Genomic DNA, 13,370 nt, shown 5'->3' with positions numbered 1-13,370 from the left:
ATTTATTTACCCATACAATATATATTTTAATTTCTTTAAAATCCATTCTTTATCTCCAGTCAATTTTAAGACGTTTAAGGCATCAATTCCCCACCCAATAAAACGTTGCAGTCGGGAGCCAAGGAGAAATCGGCAATGCCAAAATAAATGTTTTTTGGTAGCTTTAACGACGGTCATCTTGAGGCCAAGATTTTTAAGATTTGAGCAACTGCTAATACACTAGTCAATTTGTAGTTTTGCAAATGCAATTTTGTGTTTGAAATTTTAAAAAATTACATTTCCTTATTACCGAAATAAAAGTCCTTACTGTTGCTTAATTTCTACTCACATTAAAGTAATGTTTCATTAGCTGAGAAATTGGTGCCAGGATCTCGATTTTTTTCGGCATGATTTATTGATTGGCAGGGTTTCCAGTGGTAAATGACTGTTGATTTCTTGCCTGCTACTGTGAATAAAGTGCCCTCGAGCAGAAGCAGCAAAACTTTTGCCTGGCCACATTGCTTTAACGAAAGCCTAAAGAGTCTAGGCCGGGTCACAATTCCACTGCCAATCTGTGATCCAGTGGAGGTGAGTTTCTGGCATAGGTGGCAGAGCAGGTAGGTTTTCCTTGATCCATGGACAAGGAGACTCCAGTTATCTCAAAATATTTGGGTGAAACACTGAAAACATTTTAACTTTAATTCACCTTAATGATCTGCCTGGCAAGTGACAGCATTGTCAATACTCACTTTTAAAAATATTCTGCCATTCCACCCTTCGCCTCCCCACTCTTAACAGCAATGATGTCAATCCTCCAGTACCTTGGCCAAGTGTTTACTTTTCATGCATGGACCTATGCAATGAGCATTGGCTCACTGGGGAGGTGATGGCATAGTGAGAATGTCACTGGACTAGTAATCCAGAGGCCATTGTTAATACTCTGGGGACAAAGGTTCAAATCCCATCATGGCAGCTGCTGGAATTTGAGTTCCTTTAATAAATCTGGAATTTTTTAAAAAAAGCTAGTCTCAGTAATGGTGACCATGAAACCACTGTTGATTGTTTTAAAAACCCATCTGGTTCACTAATGTCCTTTAGGGAAGGAAACCTGTCATCCTTATTTGGTCTGGCCTACAAGTGACTCCAGACCACAGCAATATGGTTGACAATTGACTGCCCTCTGGCACATGCCCTGCCACATGAAAAAATAAAGAAAAAAAAAAATTGGCAGGCTACATGCCAATTCTATTTGTACAATTGTAATTTATAGCAGGAGACAATGGATGTCAAGCAAGAGCAGAAACTGCAGCAGATTTTCTCCTCTTTCCCACTATTTAGGATGAGGTGAGCTCAGATCAGACAGGGATTAAAAGACATTTTTTCAGTCCATATAGTTTATTATCACAGCACATGACCCACTTAATAACTGAACCACTGAAGGATAATTACACCTTGATTTTAGAAAGTATTGAAGGATTCAACAATTAGATATCTGCATTTTTCATGCAAGTTAAAAAGACATGTTTACTGCAAAGAGAATGAAAGAGAAAATGCAGTATGATTTGCAAAAAAATGATATTCAGCCTCAAATTTGTTTTGAATTGTAAAGTAAACCCCATGTGATTGAGTCCCTTAATTACATTTCATTCCAGGTGGCTTGCAAGTGGTAGGTGATGGCTTACCTAGGCTGTGACCATTCTTTGTGTAGAAGCAGGTGTTATTTATGAGGTTAACACAGCACCCAATTACGTCTCCAGTGGTGAAAGTGGGACCGTATGGTTGTCCTGTACCTGAAGAGCAGAAGGAATGTCCGTCGTCTCCATGGTAGCCATATGAATGCTTGTCCCACCCTGCAAAACATGGAATGGAGAGAAGGCAGAGTTTAAATTTGTTTCTGTTATAACTATGTGCTCAGGCAAAAATATTGCTGCCTCTTGTCATGGGTACTTTAATCATAGAAGCAAAAGTCGGCTCTCATTTCCAAGGGCAAACCTGCTAATCAATGTAAATCATGCAAAACCAAATCAGGATTTTTAAACAGATTTCAAAAATACAAGGTTGGGGTGGGGGGGGGGGGGTGTGAAATTCAACATGGCTGCCCACTTTTCCAGCATAAGATCAGCATTAGACCTCAGAATTTTGCAACACAATCTACCATCCCTGAACCATGTCAGGATTGCATCAGATGACATATTGGCTTGGATGACTTTTTAAGTTGTCCATGGCATTTGCTTCAAAAATGCGTTAGGTTCAAATACACAAATTGGGATCTTAAGCAACTGTAAGCCACAAATGCAAAACTCAAGTTAACTAGGTGGATCCTGTGCCATACATGTTGTACCTAACCAATGGTCCTCACTGACACTTCTGCAGACTGCTCAAAAAAAGTTATAGAAATTTCCTTTTTTTTAAAAATGGGATTCAGGAGAAACAGAGTGTTCTTCCTGGGCCCCCAAAGCTCTCAAGCCCACAGCCAGCTTATCCAAGGACGCCTGATATCAGCTCTTCTTCGCCAGTACTACCCCTGACTGACCAGCTGGATCAGCTTGGAGTTAGCTAATTTTCAAGCCTCCATGAGTGGCGAACTGCAGCAAGGTATCCGCAGCCCACTAGTGATATTTAAATGAGGACCAAAGCTGAAGCTAAATCTACCTCGGGCCTTAGGCCATTGCTCCACCAAATTTGTGCCCGTTTTGGATGGATTTCTCAGCGGTTTGCCTGAATGCAATAACTATGAGCTCTTGGTAGGTCTTGAGGAAACACAAGCTGATAATAAAGCATTCCTAGTATCACATTCAGGTAAGGTCCATCTACAATTTAAATATTTTGGAAAAAAGGAAACTTTTTACATCTTAAAATTAGAAACGAAGATGGAATGAAATCAATTCTCCAAGCATATGAAGAGAAGCAAGAGAAGAGTCTATATTAAAAAAACATTTCTACAGCTGCTAAGGTAGTAATAAGGCAATGAAAGTAAAATAGCAGTCATTGGTGTTTCTTAGCATTACGACCACCTTTATTTCTATCTCCTGCTGGTGTATCTGGCCTCCAGTGGGAAGAGAGCCACCTCACCAAAGATATTCATGAAAGTGACACGGTACAAAGAGGTCAGTTTACAGTTACAGATTTCACGAGTGCTGGGCAGCTCTACAGAACGGGTGCAAACCAAAAATTAGTATTTACATCAATTCTTTTACAAGCAAGGTGAAAATTTGAGTAATTAAACAAATACACTATAGCCTTTTGCCCATAAACAGAAAACACGTCTCAGATGAGTACAGAAAGCTTCAGCTAGGAGTTATGATATTGAATTCGAGAAGCTCTCCCAGGATTACCGTACCTGGTGCAACCAAATAAAAAAGTGTGGCCTCCTTTGAAAGCAAGCGCATATCAGAAGGAGAGAGAAAGCACAAGCAGAGGAAATCCCGAGTCTGCATCTTGCCCAAAACTCAATGATCTACAGTATCTACACCTACATCCCACTAGAGCCCCACCAAACACCACAGATGATGAACATTGTCATCTTTGCCTTGAAGAACGAACAAAATTTTATGAACAAGTTATTGTGTTGCAAGACATTTAGCCAGGTGAAGCTTTCACGCTCAAATATGCTATTACCAAACTAAGTCATGACCGAGAAAACAAAATACTGAGATCATTTAGAAATCTGAACAGCGACTGTTCTCCAAAGATCCATTCACGTCACAGTTAGAGTAGGTCAGTCAGCATAAATGGTTGTACTGTAAAGTATTTGCCAACCAATTTGTTCCATTGTCAGTGAGGAAGCCAGAGACAGTCATGCCTTTATTGGTCTCTGTAGTTCAAAAATAAAAACTGCAGGTCACTTTAAAATAACTGGTCAATTTCAGGATAGGTTTGCAGTTCAAATGCAAATCAGCACAACTCACCTAGACTCAATAGCAGAAGAAGATAAACGAGAATCACATCACCTATGCTTAGCCCATGAACAGTCAAGCTGAAAATACTCCCTATCACTTATGACACATAGTACAGGACAATCATACCACAAAACCTACAATAAATAACTATTAATCCTACATTGATAATGCAGGACTATTTTGAAAACTGAAGATGTAGAAGGTTGAAATTACAAGGCAGCAGAGTTCCAGTATAATAATTACATATGGGATGAAGGAAGAGCAGCAGAAAGTGAGGATATAAAGGAATAGATATCAGGCTTCTTGCACTTGACTTATTGCTATTAATGTGGTTGGGGTATAACATGTGCTGATGTTATATAAATATTAGTTATTTACCAGGTCTGTGAGAGGTGAGTACAATTACAAAATTTCATTCAGGCCCATCTTACAGAGTGGAGAGAGATAGAAAATAGGGATTGAGACAGAGACACATACTTACATAATGCTTCATCATGTCTCAAAGAGGGTCATACACAATAAATTTCTTTGAAGTGCAGCTACGACTGTTACATCAGCAAAAATGCCACTAAATTTATACATGCAAACATCCCACAAACTGCAGACCAGGAAAGTTATCAGTTAGTTACTGATGTCAAAATTGTTGGAAAGATGTTGACCACACCACCAAGAAAACACCCTCATCTTCTTCAAAGATCTCATCACACCATTTAGTATCACTCAAACAAGGATATAGGGGCCTTGGTTTAATATTGGATCCAAAGAGTGGCACCTCTGACAATACAACACACTCAATACCACAAATTCGAACCCACAGTCTTTGAACTTGGAGGTGAGATTGTTACCAACTGAATTAAAAATCTATATATCCAAAAGCAAGGAGAATTAACTGCAACAATGGATCCATTTGCTGTCAAGGGTTCACTCAGTTCTACAGCTACAGTCCCATGGTTTTCACTAAAAGGTTGGATATCTGTATAACTAATAGAAGTACATTTGCTGTAACTAAAAGGAGCAAGGCAGATAACCACTGCAATGTACTTTTAAACAACAACAAGGCCACACACGTTGTGAATTACTGGGTGGACTAATAACTGTCAGTCTCCTGTAATAGGTCTGAAATACGGTACAGTACTTGTTGCTGTTAGACTAAACTGAACATTTTAACGTTGACACAGTGTACAAAGAGTCTAGTCACAAGGCGATGAAAGGTGTCCAATTACACAGTCCAATACAAACACCCTTCACAGACAGCTAAATATATCTCCTGACCAAATTAGTACTTATTAGCCGCAGCAATAGAGCTCTGCTGTGGTGTGACATTAATAAAACCTCCTCATGCCCTTATACTCCACTTGATAACACTACATGTCAACAAATTCACTGCCGAGGGAGAGGGATCAGGAAGCAGTACATTCCATTCCGGGTCCATGTTTCCTCCATCAACAATATAGCATTATATAAAACTGACTGAAGATCCCTTATAACAATGTCAATGCTGATATGGTTAAATTACAGAGATATTACAGCTGCTTTATAAACTTATTTTAATTTTTCACGGTTGTAGTACCACAAAAGATCTCTTATTAGGTCCGCACAAATTTAACTGCATTTTCTTCCATCCATTCTTTTACATGCACACTGCCGAATGTATAGGCATTTGTGGTAGTTTCCAAAATCACTTTTGGATTAGGCTCAGTATAATTTCTCCAAACCTTCCTTTTCCTACAGAGTTCTTTCCAAAGCTTTTGCTTTAATTACTTCCATGCTCTTTGGGCCCCTTCATGCCATAAAACACCCCCTAATAGACAGAAAGGACATCTACTCTAAATGTCATTGTCAAGTAGGCCAAACCAAAAACATTAACATAGCCCTTTGGAAAGTTACACCCACAAACCCCATAGTGTACCCCTCACAACCACATCAATGTACTTTATTGACCATATCCGAAATCAAATAGGTTTATTTTAGACACTCACATGAATGCACTGCCAAATCAGAGATCAGGAAAATTCCAGCTTCAGTCTGTAGTTTGTGCTTAGTTTGCTAATCTCAGTTGAAGAGATGATAGAGATTTTGTAGTGACTGTGTTCCGAGGTTAAAAGGATGCAGGGGAAGGGCAGAGAGGAAAAACAAGGTTCTTGGTACTAATCACTGTCCGGTGATCTGTGCTGGAGTGGAATGTGTATTGTTATGATATGGCAAGTGGTAATTGCCGGGCTGACCAACTCCCAAAGGGAAACTTGGCCAAGCTATCACAACAATTTGCAATTTGTACTTTTATGACAAGATGATATGTGTACTGCAGTCAGAAGTAAAGATTCAACTACCACTTTTAATTTAATACCTAAAATCTTCAAAACATTAACAAAAAAAACTTAAAACACACAAGATTAGTTACACAGTTCAATTTAGTTTTATAACATTTCCCAGAAGATTTCTACTTAGCTAGACTCACAAATAAGCATCCTTTTCCAGGCAACAGTCCCTATAGGTTCTTAATCTATAAAACATCCAGTAATATTACTGTAAGGTACCCACTGTTCTTATAAGAGAGGTATCTCATAGGGCTTCTTTCTCCCTCTCACTTGACAAAACCTTGCTTTCTGGAACAAGCAAACACTTCTCTGGGGTGGCTAGAAGCTGCTTCCTTCACAAGACTGTGCTCGCACAGCACACTCTTCAAAATCACATAGCCACACCCCTCATACAGCTTTCAATCTTTCCTTAAATACATTTTCCCCTTTCATTTTTAAACCCATTGTTCATAACTGTCTTTTTAAAGTTACCTTTCCCAGAATCTAAAAATCTTTTGTGTTGTCTTTACGGCCACCACTTTCAGGAAAAATAAACTTAATATCTTTGCTTTATTTATGATCTTTGCTAGTTGTAAAACTTCCTTTTTCCTCTTTGAACTTCAATAGCCAAATATTCACTCTTTTATCTCCTAATGAAAATTCCTATTCATGTTGTATTTACTGGTATTCCATTTAAGCTCACCCACCTCCACTTCAAAATTGCCTGCTTTACACCTAATCCTTTGATAATTTAAGCCTTGTAGTCTGACTGTCTTCAGTCTAATTAAATTACACACACAGACACACACTTCATAGTATCCCACAGTAATCTTGGAAAAAGTGATATTTTCTTTAAAGTACACTGTGTGAAGACAGGATCAGGATTAGTCAAACCCTACAGTCAAATTGCCTGCCTGGGACAAACTTGGCGAAACTCTGAAGGCATATGAAATCATACCTCACCAAGTGAAGGTCATCCCGAGTAGTATACTGACAAATATGAACATATGCTGGTCAAACTACTCCAAAATCACACCCAATTGGTCACAGATTTGTACGACATGGGTGCTTTTCCCTACATTTGCTAACATCAAATTTTAGCTGTTCCCAAGCCAAATGCTTATGAGGCTAAGTGTCACAGATCAAAATAAAATTTCTTGCAGAAAAAGACAAATGTTCAAGAGTGGAATGCTTCCACGTTTTTGTACCCATTGGCAATGTGGCATTTTCACATCAGTGCATGGAGGAACATAAATAGCAACAGCTAAGATGCTCACAGCCCAAACTTTCCCATCTGAAATTCTAAGAATTGAGGGGCAGGGAGAAAAATATATGCACGTATGTGCACACACACAGTAATGAGGTCCAATAGAACAATGAAGCAGTAGTTTGCAATTATGCATCCACGCCAGGTTGCTATGTGACTGAAAGCTGTTCACTTTTAAGGTTATTTGAAACAAATAGTTTAAGAATCATAGAATGGTTTCAGCACAGGTGGTGGTCATTCGGTCCATCATGTCCATGCTGGGTCTCTGCCAGATCAACTCAGCTAGTCCCACTTCGCTTGCCTTTCCCCTAATCAGATTATTATCCAATTCCCTTTTGAAAGCTGCAACTAAATCTGCCTCCTCCAGTCTTAAGCAGCGCAGTCCAAATCTGAACCACTCACTATGTAAAAGATTTTCAGTTTTTTTGTCAATAACCATAAATCAGTGTCCTCTAGGGCCCAACACTTTTGCCAATGGGAATAGTTTCTCTCTATCTACTCTATCCAGACTCAACCTTCTCTTCAAGGGCAGATGCTACAGCTTCCCCAATCTATCAAAGTAAATGAAATTCCTCATCCCTGAAACTATTCTCATTAGTTTTTTTCTGCACCCTTGCTAATGCCTTCACATCCTTCCTAAAGTATGGTGCCAAGAATTGGATACTATACTCCAGTGGAGGCCAAACCACTGTCTTATAAAAGGTTCACCCATAACCTCCTTGCTTTTGTGCTCTGTCTGTGCACCTTACTTATCATTTTCTTCCCTGCCCTGCCGCCTTCAATTTGTGCACATACACTCCCAGCTCCTCCACCCGCTTTAACACCTGTAAACAGAGTATAAGGGGAAATAAACCCAACTTTATTGGGTTGGAATACTTGCTTTTTTTTGGTTATTTTCATTATATGTGGGCTTGACAGACAAATTGAACACAATTTAGGGAGGTGGTGATGGTGCTGGGAAGAGCAGGGAAGTTAAACAGTACATTTGTAGACTCCACTTGTTAGGCTGTCTGTAGTGGGTCATTCCATTTCACCCAATATAGTTCGCTCCATGGTGATAGATGATCAATTCATGTATTCTTGCACAAACGTTTTCAGCAGCTAGGGAAATAATCAAGTAAAGGCACAAGAACAGAACTAAATCTGCATCTGGTTCTGTTGTCCTGTCTTCCTGAATCAACAGTAAGAAATCCAACCGCAAAAGGGATTTAACTTCAGTCTCTACATACTTGCAATACTTGAAGGAGTGTAAAATCATAAGGAACTACAGGAAATTCTGTCATGGGGCTGAATAGCATGTTGTACTGAAGGAATCTACGTCAGTATGCTGTTGAAATAAGTACTGTTGAAATGCACAGTGAAGTCAAACCTTAGAGAAGAACATTTAGGCTCACCACACCTAAAGCATGAATGCATAACTCAGAAGTATACAAACAGTACATCCTACGCAGAGCTCAATCCATGATGTGCAACAAATTAACATTCACACAGGGGGAAGCTAAAGCTATGCCATTTTCAGGTGCAACAGATTTGAGTGAAACAGAAATACACAGTGATCGAATACCATGCAATCAAATTTCAGTTTGCAACCTTGTACAGGATAATTGACTACTGGGTGGTCAGCATAACTTTGAATATTTCAGTATTTGTTCCTATTGAGATGAAGGGGGATTTGAGACGGAATTGGAAATTCTTCCAGTCTCAATGGCAGAATTATGAAATTGTCACAGAGTTGAACAAGAAACCTGAACAAATAAGAGTAGCCATTCTTATTAATGTTGGGGAAAGAGTGCTACACGCTAAATTGCACCCTATGCCTTGCTGAGGAGCAGAAAAGCCAGAATTGTGACATTTAAAGCCTTGAAGGCCCACTTTGAACACTACGAATGTTATTTATGAGCACTTATGTGCTTAGCATTGGAGCTCAGGAGATAGGGAGAATATTGGTCAGTATGTGACAGCATGGAGATGTCTAGCTGAACCTTGAAAGCCTTTGGGCAACTAGAGCGTGATCTGATCAGAGATAGAATTGTCTTAGCAACAAGAGATCCCACCATAACAGCACGCTGCTGAGAGAGGAAAAACTCACTCTCAAGAAAGCTATTAACATGTGCTGAAGTTCTGATGTGGTTAATCATTAACTGAAGAGCACTGATGGGAGAACTGATGAGGCTTTGCACAGTGCTGAAAGTCCAGGCCTTTCAAGCACAAGTCAGGGCAGAAAAGGAAGGTGTACATTAATGATTTAGATGTGAATATAGGAGGTATGATCAGTAAGTCTGCAGATGAAACAAAAATTGGTAGTGTCGTAAATAGTGAAGAGAAAAGCCTTAGATTACAGGACAATATAGATGGGCTGGTAAAATGGGCAGAGCAGTAGTAAATGGAATTTAATCCTGAGAAGTGTGAGGTGATGCATTTTTGGAGGACTAACATGGCAAGGGAATACACAATGAATGGTAGGACCCTAGGAAGTACAGAGGATCAGACCTTGGTGTACATGTCTATAGGTCCCTAAGGCAGCAGCATAGGTAGATAAGGTGGTTAGGAAGGCATATGGGATACTTGCTCTATTAGCCAAGGCATTGAAAATAAGAGCAGGGAGGTTATGTTGGGGCTGTATAAAACGCTAGTTAGGCCACAGCTGGAGTACTATATGTGCAGTTCTGGTCACCACACTTTAGGAAGGATGTGATTCCACTGGAGAGGGTGCAAAGGAGATTCACCAGAATGTTGCCTGGGCTGGAGCTATGAAGAGAGACTGGATAGGCTATGGTTGTTTTCCCTAGAGTAGAGAAGGCTGAGGGGGGAACCTGATGGAGGTATACAAAATTATGAGGGGCATAGATAGGAAGAGACATTTCCCCTTAGTGCAGGTGTCAATAGCCAGGGGGCAGAGATTTAAAGGTAAGGGGCAGGAGATTTAGACGGGATTTGAGGAAAAATCTTTTCACCCAGAGGGTGGTCAGAAACTGAACACACGCCTGAGGGGGCGGTAGAGGCAGGAACCCTCACAACATTTAATAAGTATTTAGATGAGCACTTGAAATGCCATAGCATACAGCGCTACAGGCCAAGTACTGGAAAATGGGATTAGAATAGATAGGTGCTTGACGGCCAGCATAGACACGATGGGGCGAAGGGCTTGTTTCTATGCTGTATAACTCTATGACAATTTCTAGAAGGGCCAGCAGAAAGATCAAGGACAGAGAACTGGATATAAATATTGCAGAGGCCGCCACAAGAAAGAAAAAGCAGCACACACAACATGGGAAAGTAGTGCTCTAACTGCAAGAAGCTGAACCACTCTGCACGCAAGTGTTTTTCTTGAAAGAAGAAAAGCAAGCCTATAAAGATGGTTGCTGGAGAGATGTCAGGTGATGATTCTGATGAATCACTCTGCACCATAGAACAGGTTGGCACCATCAAGTTGCAGGGTAAAAAATGGTTTGAGCCTGTTGGAATGACAACTGCAGAAGGACAGCATCAAGTTAATGTGAAGTGTCCCAGTGCTACGTATAACATCATGAGCTTCGCAGACTTGTGTGAAGTTGCTCAAGATGGTGGCCCAAAAACAAAGCCACTGAAGGTAAAACTGAGGTTATATGGAACAATGATAAAAACAAAAAGCTAAAAGCTACTGCGGATGCTGGAAATCCAAAACAAAAACAGAATTACCTGGAAAAACTCAGCAGGTCTGGCAGCATCGGTGGAGAAGAAAACAGTTGACGTTTCGAGTCCTCATGACCCTGAAGTTCTGCCGAAGGGTCATGAGGACTCGAAACGTCAACTGTTTTCTTCTCCACCGATGCTGCCAGACCTGCTGAATTTTTCCAGGTAATTCTGTTTTTGTTTTATATGGAACAATGTTCATCCCAAGATAGCAAACGAAGCCGAGAGTCCAATGCAATAGGAAGAAAGAGGAGCTGCAGTTCTAAATAGTAGACACTAAGCAAAATCCACTCAGCTGAAACAAGTCAAAAGCTTGGAAGGTAACCCCATGATTTGCAGCATCTCGCATGGCACCAAGCCACCGACTGAACAGATCCTGACAAATTACAAAGATGTTTTCATAGGTCTTGGATATCTACATATCCAGTTCCAGCTGCCCTCAAGTCCAGCCTGGAAGACAAGATAGAGCAACTTGAAAAGAAGGGAATAAATCACAAAAGTGAGAAGTCCTATAGACTGAATAAGCAGCATCGATGTAGTGAAAAACCCTGGAAAACTGAGTGTACATAGATCCAAAGAACCTCAATAAAGCTTTGAAGAGATCTCACTACCCTATTCCAACCATTGAAGAAATTTTGCCACAACTTGCCAAGGCAAAGGTCTGTACTTCCTTAAATGCAAAGGATGGGTGCTGGCAAGTAAAGTTGGAATAAAGCAGCAGTTTCCTGACTACATTTTGGATGCCATTTGGGAGGTACAAATGGTTGCGTATGCTGTTTGGTACTTATACTGCTCCAGAAGAGTCAATACAAACAGCATGAGACAGCCATCTTGAAGAAGTGCAAGTGATTGTGGATGATCTGCTATCCTATGCATGTAGAGATACGACGGAAGGAGCCATCGCAGACCATGATCAGAATTCAGAGAGACTGCTAGACAGAGCTTGCCAAACGAACCCGAAGCTGAAGAAGAAAAAACTGTAATGGAAAATGGCTGAAGTCAAGTGCATAGGTCATGTAGTGACAGCGAAAGGACTTTGTCCTGATCCTGATAAGGTGCGAGCTGTAGCAGAAATGCAGCTCAATGATTTGTTGGGTTTGTGAACTATCTAGCAAAGTTTTTGCCCAACTTGTCACCAGAGTATGAACCTCTATGCACACTGCAAAGGGTGTTCAATGGCATTGGGGCATAGAAGCAAGTTTCACTCATAGCAAACAGCAAGTGACGACAATGCCAGTGCTGAGGTACTACGTTGTCAATGACAAAGTCAATCTGCAGTGTGATGCCAATGAAACAGTGAACAGTGAAACCCTCGTGCAACAAGGATAACAAGTTGCATTTACATCAAGCACTATAACACAAACCGAACGACACTATGCACAGATTGAGAAAGAGTGCTTGTCTGTTGTCTTTCCTTGTGAGCATTTTAATCAGTCTCCATTTGGCAGAAAGTAAGTGATGATGGGGTCTGACCACAATCCACTTAAAAGCATCTTTCTCAAATTGCTTCTATCTGCTCCATAGCATCTGCAAAGGGTGTTACTTCATTTGCAGAGATATAATTTGGAAATGAGATACAAGCAAGGGAAGCAAATGTACATTGCTGACATACTGTCAAGAGCTACACTCCCATTGAAGGAAGCTGATGATGCTAGTGCAGAGTGTGAAATCTTCCAGGTTCAATGAGAAGCAACAGCACAACATGCTCTGTAAGTCATCAACCCAGCAGAGACATTGAATATGACATACAAGAATCTTGCTCAGATCAAGGAAACCACACAACGAGATACAATGCTCCAAGTGCTACAGCAAGTAGTGATGAAAGGTTGGCCTGGAACCATAAATGGTACACCTATTCGTTTGAGAGAGCACTGGACAGAGATGAAGTGGTCGCCCAAGATATGGCATCTTGTACAAAGGAATTAGAATCACCATCCCTAAAGAGATGAGAAAAAGAGGTGAAGTGGATCCAAACAAGGAAATGAGTCTATTTCAGGAAGGCAAGAGAAGTGCTCTAGTATCCAAACATGAGCAATGAGATTGAGGATCACATCAGCCAGTGCAGTGCTTGAAATGAACATTAAGCCAAGCAAGGTAAGGAGCTGCTCCATGACATCTAGACAGACCGCAGGTGAACTTGGAGTAGACCTCTTCACTCTCACTGGAATGGATTATCTCTTTCACAGTCGACATCATCTCCACCCCATCCCCAGGCAAATGGAAAGGCTGAGGCAACGGTGAAAATTGTCAAAGGGA

General features: G+C 40.5%; 1 protein-coding gene across 3 annotated transcripts in view; it reads right to left on the bottom strand.

Annotated features, from left to right (window-relative positions):
- ranbp10 (RAN binding protein 10) overlaps positions 1 to 13,370 on the bottom strand; it is a 135,597-nt gene that overhangs the window by 48,836 nt on the left and 73,391 nt on the right. For 2 of the 3 annotated variants that reach the window (XM_078544196.1, XM_078544197.1), the window contains exon 4: positions 1,662 to 1,829. The exons of the other annotated variant lie outside the window; for it this stretch is intronic. In XM_078544196.1, coding sequence (XP_078400322.1) covers positions 1,662 to 1,829 — 168 coding nt within the window. The remainder of the gene's footprint in view (positions 1 to 1,661; positions 1,830 to 13,370) is intronic. 3 annotated transcript variants of the gene reach the window in all.

This window comes from Cetorhinus maximus, chromosome 6 (assembly GCF_964194155.1).
Source record: "Cetorhinus maximus chromosome 6, sCetMax3.hap1.1, whole genome shotgun sequence".
Classification (NCBI taxonomy): Eukaryota; Metazoa; Chordata; class Chondrichthyes; order Lamniformes; family Cetorhinidae; genus Cetorhinus; species Cetorhinus maximus.
The sequence above is the reverse complement of the archived record's forward strand: the minus strand, read 5'-3'. Positions and strand labels throughout refer to the sequence as shown.